The sequence below is a fragment of the Zingiber officinale genome, chromosome 6B (genome assembly GCF_018446385.1).
Source record: "Zingiber officinale cultivar Zhangliang chromosome 6B, Zo_v1.1, whole genome shotgun sequence".
In the NCBI taxonomy this organism is placed as follows: domain Eukaryota; kingdom Viridiplantae; phylum Streptophyta; class Magnoliopsida; order Zingiberales; family Zingiberaceae; genus Zingiber; species Zingiber officinale.
In genome coordinates this window covers 102,520,187-102,537,071 of record NC_055996.1, presented here as the reverse complement: position 1 = coordinate 102,537,071, position 16,885 = coordinate 102,520,187, and the positions used below count along the sequence as shown (strand labels likewise).

Genomic DNA, 16,885 nt, shown 5'->3' with positions numbered 1-16,885 from the left:
TATACTTTAAAATATTATCAATTAGAATACAAAAGCATCAAGTGATAATAAAAGTTCAATCAACTTAATAAAAAATCCAATATATCATTGTGCTCATGTGGCTAAAGTTGAAATTAAACCTAGTAGATATCTTCATTAAATTCTTACCGAAACTTAAATTCAGTACACTTAAAAAATAGTTAGGAATATACATAGTAGTATAGGTTATTTTATAAATTACCTATCTTTAAGTCTTTAATTTCTAATTTAAAAATATGTTTTCAAAATTTTTGTTCTTAAAATTAATATGTTCTTAACTTTAAACTCTATCTCTCCAAAATAAATGTTTTTAAATTGAGATATAGACTTAGACTAAGTTTTTCCTTAGAAAATATGTACTTATAGTATTGGTGCGAGTAGACCGATAAGTGAGGGGTGAATTACCCTGAAAAATAAAAATTAATCTTTCCTGATCTTTCAGCTCAAATTAGTAGTACAATTATAATAAGTTAATTGAACAACTAAAATAAAATAGACAGAAGAATTAGTTAGTTACAATTTAGGTGGTTGCTAATCCAAAACAAATAAAGCACTATAAAGTCTTCTTTGTTGAAGGAGAAAAAGTCTCTTACACTCGTTAAATACTCAGAAATATGATAGTAAATGAATACAAGAGTTATTGAATATTTCTTAACGCAAAAGATTTTTTTATAGTCCCTAGAAAACTCTATCCAAAGATGGAATACGCTTTCAATTGGGTTCAAGACGCATTCAATTAGAGAAATCTTATCGTCGAAGATAAGACTTTATCTTCAGCTAACGGTCACTTGAAGATGTCTTCTATAAGTTGTAAGGCGCCTTCGATACTATTCATCGAAGGCGCGTTCCAAGCCATGGAAGGCGCCTTCCATGAGGCAGATCAGCTCCTTAGCTTATCTCTTCGCGTGGGTGATGCTCTGGCAAACCGAAGTTGAGTTCACCTGAACCCAACTCCGAACTTCTCCTTGAGTAGGCTTTCTTCCCGGCTTCTCGCCCCTCGAGCGTCATTCACGTCCTTCTCATCTATCGGTATACTCTTCCGCAGTACCTCGTCCCTTGGATGTATCGAGCCTGTCAACTTCCTTCCCGTGTCACCCTTCTCACCAGCCGCGTCTTCCGATCGACTTCTTGTATTCCTAAGCTCCTACACACTTAGACACAAGGATCAAATACATAAGACCTAACTTAACTCGGTTAACCATATCAAAAACTACCAAGGGATACTTATAATCTCTCCCTTTTTGATGTACATCAATCCAAGTTAAAGTTAGAGTTAAATAAAATATAATAACATGATTATATAAAGTAAATTGAAATTATAAAAAAAAATTGCAAAACTTCATTAAGTACAAGGATAAAAATTCTAAAATTTCAAAATATTATCTCTAACTCACCCTTAATTTGTACCTATTTCTACCTTTTGGCCACATCAAAAAATTGAGAAAAATAAAATAAATAGTTAAAAAAATTGTACAATAATTTTCTAGGGGTACATTATAAGAATTACTAGCTGGTTAATATTTTTCAGAAATAATTGTCAAAAATATTCTATTATTACTAATTACTCTTCTATTTTGACAAAAATAATTTCAAAATTACTTTACGATTTCAAAAAATCCTAAAAATTTTTGTTAAACTTAAACAGAATAATCTATATTAGTAGAAAAAATTTTATAGTAAAAAATTTGTTTATCGAACAAAATTAATTTATCTTATCAAAACAACAGAATTTTTGAAGATAAATTTAAAAATATATTTTTCTGCTCTAAAAATTCTATTAATTTTCTTGGAAATGAAAAACATATTGTATAATACTAACAAAAAATCAAAGTTCCTAAATTTCTATTTTTCTGAATTTTTAATATTAAAAATTCACTTTTTAGAAAATAATTTGTAATAATTAAAATAAAATTCAAAAAATATCAAAAAATTTTATTATGATAGAAAATATCATGTTTTATAATATAAAAATAAAATTTTTAAAAATAAGTGTACAAAATAATTTAAAATTTTAAAATATCATTTTTATTAATAAATTTATAGAAAATAATTTAACGAAATTTTTTTTAAAAAAAATTAGATCAAATCATCAAATAGCGTAGTAAAAATTTCCAACTCTAAATATGAAAAGTAGGAATTTAAATAATTGGTTTAAATAATATGAAAGATAAAATATATTAAATTTTAAAGCATGTATAAAATTAACTTAAGTTATCCTAAGTATGATTTAAGAATCTAATATAAATTATTTCCTACGCGATTAATCAATAATTTTAGTGGAACATAATTTATACAATTTTTTTTTTAATTTGACCCCTATAGTTCCTGCTTTACCACTTGAGTCATTTATAATTTCTAAAATTTAAATTTCATAAATCTTTTGGAGTTAAACCCCATAGTTATTTTTCAATGATTCGATTTGTTCTTTTAATTTATTATTTTTAAATTTAATTTTATCAAACAATTCTAATGGACATGCATTAACTGTTTTTCCTTTCAAATCATCATTTTCCTTTTTGTTTTAAATTTATTATTATTAAATTTTAGTTTACATAAGGATTTTGACATTAATGTTATTCCAGAATAAGTTGATCAAGAGGTAGAAGACATACCTCACTTACCATATCATATTCGTGTAGGTGCAGCGGAGGCCGGCAAGAGGGGGGTGAATTGTCTGAAAAAATAAAGTATACCCTCCTCGTCTTTCAACTCAAAAAGATAACAATAATTAAAAATTAAACTTAACAGAAATAAAGAAAAAAGAACTCAACAATTTACTTGGTTACAACCAAGACGGTTGTTAATCCAAGGCAGAAGAAAAGACTCTGAAAAGATCTCCTTTTCTGAAGGCGGAGAAGCCTTCTATACAATGGAAAGCTCAGACAAGTTGCTAGGAATGACTACAGAGTTGAAAGAACAATTGATTGTTAATTCCTAGGTCCAGGGGTCCTTTTATAGCCCCTGAAAAGTCTATCCCGAAGGTCCAAGGCGCCTCCAAGTGAGTGATCAGATAGAACTCTATCCGAATGCAAACGGTCAGTTTGACCTGGTTGAAGGCGTCTTCAACAAGGACTGAAGGCGCCTTCAAGCTGGAGGCCCCTCCAATGCCTTATGGAGGCGCCTCCAAGTTGGCAGCTTTTCCAGCTTGCTTCTTTGCTTCGACTTCCGAAGTTCCGTTCTTTTGGGTGATTCCGACCAACCGAAATAGGGCTCACCCGAACCCAATTTCCGACCTTCTCCTCGAGCAATTTTTCGTCCCGGCTTTAAGTCCCTCGAACGTGACGCACGTTCTTCTCGTCCACCGGTGTACTCTTTCGCATCTCTCTCATCCTTCAGACGCACCGAGCCCGTCGGCTCCCTTCCCGTGTCGTCCTTCTCGCTAGCTGCGTCTTCCGCTCAACTTCTTGCGCTCCTAAGTTCCTGCACACTCAGACACAGGGATCAAACACAAAGCAGGAGCTAACCAACTTGGTTGATCACATCAAAACAACCACAGGGTCCAACAGTTCGAAGTTGGATACTCCCCCTTTTATCATGCTCATCTCAGACAAGCTTTCTTTGTATTCAGGTAGGTATTCGGTTATAAGTGTTATTCTGGCAATTTCCTTGTTCTCTGATTCTTCTAATGACGATTTGATGTTCATCGAGGAGTTGGATTCGGCTTCTTTTGGTTCTTCATAGAACTTCAAGAACTTTTCCCAAAGTTCTTTTACACTCTTGTAGTTGCCAATTTTGTAGAGTTCCTTAACCGATAGTATGCTTATAAGATGAAATTCAGTCTTACTGTTTGCCATAAATGCATCACGCTACTTTTTGGTCCAAAGGTATTCTTCGAGTTCTTCTCCGTTCGTGTTCTTTGGTGCTTCGAAATTATATTTCATTATTAATAAAATATAAAATCTATCTTAAAGAATACCTCCATTCGTCTCTTCCAAAACGTGAACTCCCCCTCGAATGTTGGTGGGTAGATGCTAGCTCCGACCATCTCTTATATGCTTCAATCAACGGTTAGTCATTCTGAAGCGATTGGGTTCTCATATCACTTATTAACCCATGTAGGTCGGCAAGAAAAGGGTGAATTGTCATAAAAAAAAAATGAGTCTTTCCCGATCTTTCAACTTAGATTAATAGCACAATTATAATAAATTAATTGAACAACTGAAAAATGAAAGAGGCGGAAAAATTACTTGATTACAACCTACGTGGTTGTTAATCCAAGACAAATGAAAGCACTATAAAGTCTCCTTTGTTGAAGGTGGAGAAGTGTCTTATACTCATTGAATGCTCAGAAATATGCTAGGAAATAAATACAAGAGTTGTTGAATATTTCTTAACTCTAGGAGTTTTTTTATAATCCTTGGAAAACTCTATCCGAAGATAGAAGGCGCCTTTAATTAGGTTTATGACGCTTTCAATCAGAGAAATCTTATCGCTAAAGATAAGATTTTATCTTCAGCTAACGGTCACTGGAAGGCGCCTTCCATAGGCTAGAAGGCCCTTCGATACTGTTCATCGAAGGCGCCTTCCATGAGGCAGATCAGCGCCTTAGACGATCTTTTCACATGGGTAATGCTCCGGCTAACCGAAGTTGAGGTCACTCAAATCCAACTCCGACCTTCTCCTTGAGCAGCCTTCCTTCTCAGCTTCTCGTCCCTTGAACATTGCACATGTCCTTCTCGTCCATCGGTGTACTCTTCCATAGCACCTCATCCCTCGGATACACCAAATTTGTCGACTCCCTTCCAATGCCACCCTTCTCAATAGTTGAGTCTTCCGCTCATCTTCTTATATTTCTAAGTTCCTACACACTTAGTCACAAGAATCAAATACACAAACTTAACTTAACTAGGTTGACCACATCAAAAACTACTACGGGATATGTACATATAGTTCTAGGTAACTATCATCTCACAAGCACACTATGATTATTTTGATTGTGTATTGAGAACACTTAGAATGGTGTGAGATGCTTAAGGTATTGACTATATTTTCATATACTTATATAGTGCATCAACATAAAATTTGGGTGAAAAATACCAATTAATAATGATCAAATTTTGTAAATCCTTCTAAGTCGATAACTTACTGGATATTTTACTTGACTTGACTAACAAAGTGAACACTGCTATCTTATGGTAAACAACTAATAGCTAAAGGTTAAACATTTATTTTAAAGAAAGTAAATGATTATTTTTAATATTTTTTTAACAAAAATTATTTTGATTTTTGCATGATTGGACTCTAAAGTTATACTCATGCTATTAACTTTAGCTAATTTTTACTTTTGTAATTTTTTTTCCTTTCTCTTAAACAAAATAATTATTTAAGCACTTGTATCTTCAAATTGTTTAAATTTCTTTTTAACTAAGGCATTAATTGAGGAATAGTTTTTTTATATTTCTTTATAAATTATTTTTGATATATGTTAAAAGGGGAGAAAATGATTAAAAGTTAAGTTGTTAGTTTAACTTATTTTGAAAAACTTTGAAAAAGATTAAAAGTTAAGTTAGTTTGTTTAAATTATTTTAAAAAACTAAGTATTTTCAAAGCGGAGTATTTTTCAAAAAGAAAAAAAGTTTTTCAAAAGTAAGTAAGTATTTTCAAAGCTAAACACTTTTTAAAAAGAAAAAAAGTTTTTCGCTTAATGTTAAAATTTTGTTAGAGAGAAATTTTAACTTTGAACGTATGAACATTTTTTAAGTTCTATTTTTATATTTAGAAATTTTAAACTTTGAAAATGTAATTGAAATTATTTCTTGTATAGGTCTTCAAGTATTCTTAACTAGTTATATTTTACTTAATCTTGAACTGTATTGTGATAATAAAAAAGTGGAGATTATTGGTACAGAAAGTATCAGATAATCGAACCCAAGTTTTAATAATGACAAAAGATTTAAAGTTAAAGATTATTTTAGTTCTAATAAGTCTAATTGAGTGTGCAAGAAAGTCTTATGTGAGTTTAGGCAAATATGTGGAAAGTCTTAGTTGTGGTTAGACAAGGAAGTCATGGTTTGAGGGACCGAGCGGAAGTCTTAGCATATCGAGGATGTTAGGCGAAAAATCCTATGGGTCGTGGATAGTAGGTGAAAGCTCTGAGGCTACGGACATCAGGCGGAAGTCTGGACGGGTCGAGGATCGGACGTCAAACAGAACTCCCAAGCCAAGATCACTAAACAAAAATCCAAACAGTCTGGAGGACCAGTTTGACATCAGGTAAACTCTCTTAAAAGGAGTAGGTGAGGATGCGCTCCTTGTAGAGGGAACAGCAGGCGTCGGTCCGACTTAGGGTTTCATGGAAATCCGAAAGTCAGAATTGGACAATCCCGAGAATGTCAAATTCGATTATAATGTTTTACTTGTTGTGTCAACCTTGTGATATAGGAAATCAAAAGGCTGTAAAAAGGGGATCCAGGCGCCCAGACACAATCAAGGCACCCTGACGTCCGGGAGAACCAACGGGCGACTAGCTGAGGTGGCGTTCACTAATTGGTCGATACACATCAAGGTCCAGGCGCCCGGACCGTTCCAATCGCCCGGAGTTGGATAAATTTTCAGAGATAAGCTTTCGCCGAGATGTATCCATATCGGTCCAGGGGTCTGGAGGTGGTCCATGCACCCAAAATAGTGCTATATAAAGGGTCTCGGCCAACGATATCTGATAACAATTTTCTATGACTTTTATACTTATGCGCTGCTCTGAAAGCTCTCAACGACGCTCAAATGCTATTTAGACAACCTACGATCAAGTTCTTTTAATTCTCTTTGTTGTCAGTAACTTTACTTTATAATTTTTGTATTTCAATTATGTAATTTTATTCAAACTAATAGTAATTATCCAACGAAAGTACTCTTAAAGTGTGGTTCTTAGAGTATAAGTCGTTAAAGGCTCCAAATAAAAAAAATTATTTATATTAGTAACTATCTTTTACATTCTTATTTTTAAATTCTATTTCTACAACATTTTTTCGATTACTTTATGAAAAATATATATAAAAGAAAAATCATACGAACTGTTTATCTTGCTCTAACATTTTTGGATACTGCACTCTCTTGCTCTTGCTCTGTCAATAAATGACAATGATCCCTTTGTCTTCTCCGTTGCACTTGAACTGAACAAGTGAAATGATGAGTTTTGTTAGCTTTCGCTCTCTCAAGAGTCAAGATCAATGCGCATATATTTTCCACAGCAGAGTACATGCTGCTGTCTTTGGACTATCTCTTCATTGATCCTTGGAACGCTAAATCTAGATTTTAAGCGCAGAGTTGACGCATTGAATGTGAGAAAAAGCTTTGGTTCAGAGGGAGTAACTGAAGGTCGAACGATTCGAACCGGCCTTTGTCCCCGTGCATTGAACGTGCTCTGCTTGGACTTACTGTGGAGTGCCTGTGTCGGCGTCAAGGAAAGCGACGAGTAAATAAATCCATGCGGGATGGAAGTGACTGTCTACTCCTTTACTTACTGCTTGTCACTTGTAGAAGTAGGCAAGCAGTCGGTGCGGTGTTCGATGACAGAGAAAAGTCAATAGCATAATTTCCGAATAACGTACATTTCTATATGACGCACCAATACAGATTGTTTAGAAAATACCATGCGGGTAGAGGTTTTAATAGGAAGCTAACATTTAAAAAATACTTTAGTTGGCGTGCTACGCCGTCACTTTCTCAAAATTAAGAGCCATCATATGCACAAAATTAATCATATGACCCATCATTTCATATATATATATATATATATATATATATATATATTTTTTTTTTATCTCATCCTTAAAATTTTTATTAAATTTTTTCCCTTATACATAACATTTTTTCAAAATTAATCATTACTATGACACGAAACAAACTTTTTCTATTTGGATCATTTTATCCAGCTCAATTTTGCTCTTCCCTGCAGGTATTCCAGGCTTGAACCTACGGATCCAAGCAGAAACAAGTGCACTTTATTTGATCTCCAAAGCCGAAAGAAAAAAAACAAAAAGGAACAACCACGGCATTCAAATTCCACTACGAAAAGAGAGCAACTAGACAACATTTATTCGCAAATAGAGCATATACGAGTCAACACGGAAACTGCAACAAGATTGTATGAAAAATCATGCACCCAAAATAACAAGTTGTCTAATGCTAGTGCAAAGGTGGAGGGAGTCGCGAAAGAGCTAATATAACGGCGAAGGGAATCAATCTTTGGCATCTTTGCTGCTACCGAGTTCTTTCACCTCTACATGACCGTCGTCAGCTTCAGATCTATTCACTTCTGCCAGTTGCTCCACGACTTCATGATGATCTGATTTCACAACCTTCTCCGTTTGTGGCTCTGCGTCAAGATCAGCCTCCTTGGTTTCTGCAGGCAGCTCTCTGCTCACACCTGTTTCAGAGGATACATCCTGTTGTGTGCCCTCAGTTACTTCAGAAGGGCCACAGTCAGAAGACTCAGGGACTGCCTTCTTGACTGTCCCAACTTTCACATATTTGCTCATGAATTTGTATTCCCAATCCTGCAAAGCCTCAAGCTCGAAAGGACCTAGATCAGAGATATCACTGGTCAGATCTGTTGGTTCGAATGACATCTTTGCCAATGCACGACTTGCATCTTTGCCTGCAAATAAAGCATACGGCCCACCAGGCCCATAGAACATCCTGTTGAAGCGAGCAGAAAAGTGAATATTTTTTCTAAATGTGTTGGTTCAGATGATACGATTAGCCACAGAGCAACACAAGGTTGGGTTAGTGGAGGCCAAAGGCTACTACTTAGTGCTCACGGTTAGCAAAACATGCAACAACTAAGAACCAAAAGTCATTTTCTACACCGAAAGGAGCGGTCAAAGAATTTGAACATAATTCAGGTTGGTTTTTTAGTGAATGGTAAGCAACAAAGATACAGTGAACTGATATTTTGGAGAGGGAATAGAAAGCGGCTACTAAGTCGTGACTTGTGAAGGGAAAGTATAGTCTTGAAAAGAATATACATTCGACAAACTGCATAAACTTAGTCTTTCATGCACTGAGCCTATAGAATAGAGTTCCAGAACAATATGCACTAAAATCGAATGTGATATGGTGTGAAAATTTGTGACGTGATGTGATGCAATGATGTAAAAAAGAATTTAATTGAAGCGGGATAGGAAATCAAATAAATCAGGCAAATCATCACAGTGTTCGTGATAGCTAAAGACTAATTTTGAGTTGAAAATTCATCATTTTTTCACACGCAAAAAAAAAAAAAAACGGTTTAGATTGTTTCAACAAGTAGAGATATATTTTCACCCAATGGCGTCCAAACTAAGTTTCCATAATTTAGGAATCGCAAAAAAGACATAGGAATTAGCATTGCATAGTATGGATGCTGATTATGAAATCCAACTGTGGTTTTACCTCCAAAACTAGCGTTTAGTAAAAAAATATTCTACTAATTGATTTGCATAGTAGGATACAATTTCCTGCAATTTCCATAATGCAAAATCCTGGTTAGAGTTAATAATGAAGTTCTAGCACGGATATGTTTGTTCAATTGTCCAGATTATCCAGTTCATTGCTCAAATAAAACCCCATGCCGCATATCTAAGTCGATATACTCCCATCGGTTTGGGTGCCAAAGTTCTCGACGAGACAACCACATACAAAATCACTATTGCCATTTATTGAGTTTTATTCGGTATTTACGGTAGTCGCAGGAGTCGACAATAACATGCCATGATAGTTATACGATCACAATAGACCGTTTAAGATTGAAGTTCTATGTCATCCAATTGATCCAACATCTAATGCCCTAAAAGAAATAAATAGTTAGGTAGTAAAATTTCGAACCCTAGAAATCTCAGGAAGTAAGGGGCAACAATCAAGATCGAAAAATAATCCACCAAGACCATATCAATCACATCAAGAAATCGAGCAAGCGACGAACCTGCTTTGGGTGACGTCATAGATCTGAGCCTTGATGGCCATGAGGAGCGGCTTCTTAGGATCGGATCCATCGTAGACTCGGAGCTCCTCCTCGGTGATCTCCCCGAGCTGGAGAGGCGGCGGCAGGGGCTCCTCCTCCCGCTCCCTCGAGCGAGGCGGCGGCGGCGGCGGCGCCAGGAACCCCACCAACGAGTGGTAAAGCGCCCAGGCTATCGCCAGCACCGTGAAGAAGATCGCCGGCGATAGACCGGTGTATGCTTCGATTGCCTTCTTCACCGTCTCCCAAGCTTCCGCGACCGCCATCTGTGTTCCCTCTCTCTCGCACTCTCTTGGAAGCGGAAATCCCGAAGCAAAGATGAAAAAGGGAAATGGAAAGCGAGACCCTTATTCAAAGAGGAAGGAAAGGTCCATTTAGTTTCCTTTTATTAGGATTAATACCCTTAAAAATATCATAAAAAATCACATTATTATAAAATTAACATCGCATTTCACCTCAATTTATTTTTTTTAATATTATCATAACCGTTACAATTCTGTATATATGGTAACTATAATTTCACAATTACTATAACTATATAATTGTATAATGGTAATAATTAAGATCATATAACTTATATAATATAATACTGATTAGTTTTAATAAAAATAAATTATTTATATTATAGTATTTGTGAATTATAATTATTACAATATAATAATCTTGACTAGTATTTATTAGAGATAATTGCTATAATTGTTTAATATTTATTATAATAATAAATGATTATAATCCGTCCCCTATACTATATCAATGAGGTAAATTATATTACCAATTTATAGTCGACCATTGAGTGGAAGGAATTTTTTTTTTTAGGAGTTATTGATCTTATAATTACATGTAATAGCTATTGATCTAGTAAACGCTATACTATAATGTTGACTAGTATGGAAAAAAAATTATTTATGTGGTATACAAACGCATCTTATCAAAGATTAGACTCATATTATAACAATTGTCAACTTTTACTAACTTATTTAAAATTACTTCATTAAAATTGTTTTAACATGGTGAAATTTACTATAAAAAAATTGTATAGCAACCCGTAATTGCAATGGTAAAATTAGAAATGTTATAGTCCTGGGCTTATTGAAACCTGGCTATCTTCCTTTCTCTCACATGTTTACCCAAGCTAAAACCTGCGTAGGACAATAGGGGACTCTGCCCTTAACTAATTGACCTATTACAACAGTATAATAGTGTTACAACATTATGATACTTAATTAATCATTATTAAAATAATTTTATATTGGTTTTCATCGTTATAAAATAATTTTGAAGTTTAAATAATTTTGATAAATTAATAAAGAAATTTTTAATATATATAATTTGTTTTCGATTGAATTTATTTATTTTTATATGGTATGTTATTTGTTTTTTTTTTAAAAAAAAAATTGAAAAAAAAATCCTTTTTTGACAATTAGATAATCGGGAGTACTTTTTTAAAAAATATTTGTAGAGGTCGTAACCATAGTTTGCAAAATCGCGATCCGGATCGTAGGATCTTACGATCCGGAAGCCCAAAATCGATCCAGGATTGTGCAGAATCGTTTTTGCCGTAGGATCGCAACACGATCGGTAGGATCGGAACAGAATAGGTAGGATCGGAACCGGATCGGAGCAGGATCGGTGAAAGTTTTGAAAGGTCATAACTTTTGACTCGGATTGAACCACGAGACCTATAATATATCAAATCAAAGCTCATTCAGAGATCTTTAATAAATTTCAAAATTTATCCTTAACCATCATATTCCAAACCTAAAAAATATCATTTAAATCCTTTTAGGATGTCTAGAAGATTTTATGTTTTTTTTTTTATTTTTTTCATCTTATTAGGGGTTTAAATTATTTAAACATTTGTTTAATTATTTTTAAGTTAGTTTTCATATTTGAATCAAAAGATTCAATAGTTTCTGTTATATACGTTAAGTGCTTTGTTGACTTTTAAATTGAATTATCTTATAAATCAAGGAAATATTTTTGACATTAAATGTGTTGTTATTATTATTGTATTAATAGAAATTTTATATTCTTTCATTCTATAATATGAAAATATAAATATTATTACTATGTGAGAATGACAGTTGAATTTATACATGTAGTAATGTAATTTAAGGTGCTGAGTAATGATTATATATATATATAATTAGTTATTTATTTATATGTAAATGAGTTTTTAGGTATTTTTTCTAATTATTAATCATGTATGATAAGATTTTAAGAGGTTTTGGTAGGATCGTACGATTCTACGATCCGATTCTGACTCTAAATCGATTTTACATAGGATCACAATTTTACAAACTATGATGGTAACTTTTCAATCCGACTAATAGGAGGCTTATTTTTTTAGTGAAACTCAAAAGAGGAGAGGAGAGAAGAGACTAGAAGTTCCTATGAATTCGATTCAAATAAAATAAATATTTTATTTTAATTATGAGATCGTAATAAATGGATGAGATATTTTAGAAAATAATTACACCTCTAATAAATGTAAAATGTTTTTAAATTCAAGTGCATGATTTAATAAAATTACAAATTAAGTAAAATAATATAACTTTTACATTTTACAAATGATTTCTATTTACGAAAATATTTACTACTAATAATTTATACAAAATATATGGACTCGACAAAATCCATCAATTGGGCCGAAATTGTTTACATATGGATTGGAATTTGGATCACACGACCCATGTCCGCATAAACCGCTAGGGCGCGGAACCGCGTAGAAGTGGGCGGCAGGCCTGGCGGCCGCCGGCTCTTTGCCCGTCGAAGACGAGTTCTAACTCAGCTGGCCTAGCATGGAGGCGCCGGCGCCGGCGGCGGTGACAGAAATCTCAGATTTCGATCCCCGCAAAGACGCGGATTCTGTCGTAGAGGAGATCGCCAGATTGGAGAGAAAGATCTTCCCCAAGCACGAATCCCTCTCCAAATCCTTCCACGACGAACTGCGGAAGAAGAACAACGGACTCATCTACCTCAAGATCTCTAAGGGCAAAGATGAAGAGATCATTGGCTACGCCATGTACTCCTGGATATCTTCCCTCTCTGCCTCCATCACCAAACTTGCTGGTAGGTGTTTCTGGCCCAAAAATGATGTTTTGGTTTGTGTTTGTGAGAATCTAAGCAACAGTTGTTTACGAAATCGGATCAAAATGTCTGCTTTGGCATTGGTGCTTGTTCTTGATTATTCAGTGAAGGACAACTACAGAAGGCAAGGGCATGGAGAGCTTTTACTGAGAGCAGCCATTGAAAAGTGCAGGACAAGAAAGATCCAGAGGGTTTGTCTTCATGTTGATCCTGCTAGAAGTCCTGCTCTTTTACTTTACAGAAAGCTTGGTTTTCAAATGGATGGATTGATTCAGCAATACTACTCCCCAGAAAGAGACGCCTATAGAATGTTCTTGGAGTTTGATGAATAGATTCAAGATCATTAGGATTTGCTGGTCATTCAGTCTCCATGACAATTGCTTGCTTATTGAACACTAGTCCTCATGGATAACAGTAGTAGTGTGGATGGTGTTCATGTGAGTTTGGTGTGTGAATCTCCTCCGTACTCGTTTGTTTTTTTAGATAAACGAGAATAAGTCTTATTGTTTTTCAAAGAAAGTTAGCCGCACGCCGTAGCGCAGATAGTAAATGTTTGATATTTTTAGTGTAACGTAGGGGTCGATTCTCATAAATGGGTGACTTACTGTTTATCTTATTATGTACATATAGTTTGGATATCTATATTTATCTCTCTTTATCGTAGGATCGATACCAAAAGAGTGGATCTATCTTTTTAAAAAAGATATATTTTTTGATATTTAGTGATAATAATGCAATCAAATTTATAATATAATGTAATATAATTTAATTAATATTATATTATTATATTAGTTTGTGTATCTATAATCAAGACGTGGCCACGGACGATGATTTATTGGTACAAGAAATAAATTAGGGGTATATTTAATATATTAAATTTTAAATTAAAATATAATTCAGATTACATGTTATTATTCTTTAATTTAGATTATAAAAATTTATTATTTTTTATAATAAAGATTATATTAAAGATTTAAAAGTATACTCAATAAAATAATCAATTTTATAATATACTCTTGATTGCAAGGCTGATTATATCTTCAGAAACGCATCCTAAGTATTCTCCTACTTAAAAATTAAGCTACCAATGTATAACTACTGAGATATAAAGTCATTGAAGTCTAAAGGCAGAATATTAAATAAAGTGGTTTAATTTTTCTCTTTCTTTGTTAATTTAGAGAAACATAAATTTTAATATTTTAATGAAATATTAAATATTTAATTACTACATTAAATAATATTTTTATATTTGATTGTATCTTATTCTTAAATAACAAAAAAAATACTAATATGCTAATAATTTGAGTACTTGAAAGGGAATGCTTATTAATCAGGTTCAAAAGTTAAAGAGATGGAAAGTTAAGGATGTGACGTTCCCATTGACCACTTATAAACTCCACTCTAATCTGTAATACAGATGATGTCAGTGCCGACCTAGGGACGGGGTTCCCGGCGTTGGCCCTCTGACGCTCAAGTCAGTCACCGACGATGAAGTATAAGGCGGAGCAACAAGAATACTGTAGCACAAACCGTGAATATTACATATATCATGTACCTCCGTTGATGCTTGGACTCCCCTTTATATAGAGTTCTTGTAGCGCGTGCACACTCCTGAAAGCGATTACACTTCCCCAAGTTTTCCTTGACAGGCCGAGCATATCTTTGAAGTGATAATGGAAGTTTCCGCCGTACGATATTCTGGTTGTCCATGCTCGGTGTTGGCGGCACTAACTCCCAAAAGGATGTCGCTAGATACCAGAGAGAGTATGCTGCTAGGCCGAGCGGGTTGTCTGCTCGGCAGGTCCCCTCACTATTCCTTGTGTCTCGTTCGCTCGGCCAGAGATCCAATGTGACAATGTCGAGTCCTACCGCCTGGCCGAACGAGATAGTCGCTCGGTCGAAGTTCTGCTCTGCCAATGTCGAATCTTGGTGTCTGGCTGAGTAGGATAGTCGCTCGGCCGAAGTTCCGCTATGCCAATGCCAAGTCCTACTATGCTCGGGCCGATTTCTGCATATCATTTTCTCCTCCGTCCGACGCCCCTTACTTCATTAAGCGTTGGGTGTTCGGCGCATATATCCAAGTCAGAGGCGAGGTTGGAATGGGCATCTTTCTTCCCTGTCAAGATATCTTCGCCCGATCGGCCGATGATATTTAAACATTTACCATCTTAACTTTCCTCTCTATCGGGGTATCTCTACGAGATAGGATCCCTCTTTACCACTGTATCACTTATAAAGGTCTTTCTATAATATGAAATGTTTACATTGAAGATAAAACTTGCTGAAAGAGATAGTTTATTTAAAAAAAAACAAAACAAAATCATTAATTTCTAGCAGAATTTTATAGGATTCTAATTGGATTCGAAATATAAAAATATATTTGTTTTTATTTTTTATAAAATATAAAATTTCGAAATGGAAGTTAAATTATGTAATAAAAAATGCATCCCTTCCTATTTAATTATTTTTCTCTTTCAAAGCATTAAATGAATTTAATCAACTTAGTAAAAGTTAAATGCCAATTAAATAATACGTTTAGATAACTCATTAAATAAAATTAATAAGTTTAAAAATATATTGTAGGATTGAAAAGAGCTAGGGAGGTGAATAGCGCTCGTGGTTAATTTGTTCGTTTTGAGTAAACTCAAAATAATACGCAGCGGAAATAAGAGAGAGACAAACAAAATACAAACACCAATGATTTACTTGATTCGGAGCCTGTGGCGACTCCGACTCCAAGTCTGCACGTGAGAGTACTTTCGACGAACAATCACTATAAGTTCGAGAAATCTTTACAGGATTAATTACAAATACCGAACTTAAAAAGATTATACTGACAATAAAGATTATGGAAGTAGTCGTCGATTGTTGGAACAGTAGCTGAGCGTCGTTGAGTCATTTCCGCGTAGAGCGCAGCTTCGAAAATTGCTTGTAGAATTGTTGTTTGAAGTAGCTGGTCGAGACTCCTTTTTATAGCAGCTTCAAGCCTGATCCAGATCCCCTGATCTTCGGGATCAAGCCTTGACTCGACTCGGATCGGTCAACCGATCCCCTGGTTCGGTCGACCGAACCTGCTGAACTTGCCCGGCCTTCCGTCCAAACGCAGCCTCTCTGGATAGCACCTGCGTTCAGTCGACCAATCCCTCTGTTCGGTCGACCGATCAACCAATGGTCTCTGCCTCATCTGATCCGATCAACTCGCTCGTCTATCTTTGGTTCAGTAGACCGATTCCGAGGTTCAGTCGACTGATCCCTCTGGTCAACCCTTTACCAAAAGCTGGATTTTGATCCTTTGTGTACTGGGGTTCGGTCGTCCGATCAGGTCATTCGGTTGACCAATCAAGGTTGAATCCGATCCTACAAAATTATTAGTTTCCTACAAAACAGAGTTAGGCAAATAGAGAAAATAATATTAAACAATTAAGTTGACAGCCTGTGCACTATCTAGTTCTGACTTCATATTTCCTTCGAAAACCCTAGGTCGAACCGACGCATACTGTTCCCTCAACAGGGAATGCGTTCTCACCTACTCCTCTCAGGAGAGTTTACTTGTTGGCAGATTGATCCTTCATACCAATTGGACTTTTACTCAGCGTCTGAAGCTTCCTGTCTTCATGTTGGACGTCCGCTCCACGACCCGCCTAGACTTCCACCCGGTTCGTAACACCAGGATTTCAACCTAGAGTCCCCGACTCTAGGATTTTACCCGAATCTCTCGACCCACCAAGACTTCCCGCTTAGGGTTCCCACCTCCTAGGACCTAGGGTTGCCAGTACACCCCCTAGGATTTTCCACCTGCCTAACCGTAGTTAGGGCTTTTGCCTAAGAACCCTTAGGACT

The 16,885-nt window shown here is 35.1% G+C and overlaps 2 protein-coding genes across 2 annotated transcripts; one reads left to right on the top strand and one right to left on the bottom strand.

Moving 5' to 3' along the window:
• Window positions 1-8,027: 8,027 nt before the first annotated feature.
• LOC121988557 (membrane steroid-binding protein 1-like) lies at window positions 8,028-10,319 on the bottom strand. The gene is made up of 2 exons (XM_042542033.1): window positions 9,920-10,319; window positions 8,028-8,655 (listed from the first exon to the last, which is right to left on the bottom strand). The coding sequence occupies exons 1-2, from the start codon at window positions 10,219-10,221 to the stop codon at window positions 8,196-8,198; spliced, it is 762 nt and encodes a 253-aa protein (XP_042397967.1). The 5' UTR covers window positions 10,222-10,319; the 3' UTR covers window positions 8,028-8,195.
• A 2,304-nt stretch (window positions 10,320-12,623) lies between these two features.
• On the top strand, window positions 12,624-13,664 carry LOC121990489 (putative [ribosomal protein S18]-alanine N-acetyltransferase). Its single transcript, XM_042544610.1, has 2 exons — window positions 12,624-13,027; window positions 13,151-13,664. The coding sequence occupies exons 1-2, from the start codon at window positions 12,757-12,759 to the stop codon at window positions 13,375-13,377; spliced, it is 498 nt and encodes a 165-aa protein (XP_042400544.1). The 5' UTR covers window positions 12,624-12,756; the 3' UTR covers window positions 13,378-13,664.
• Window positions 13,665-16,885: the final 3,221 nt, after the last annotated feature.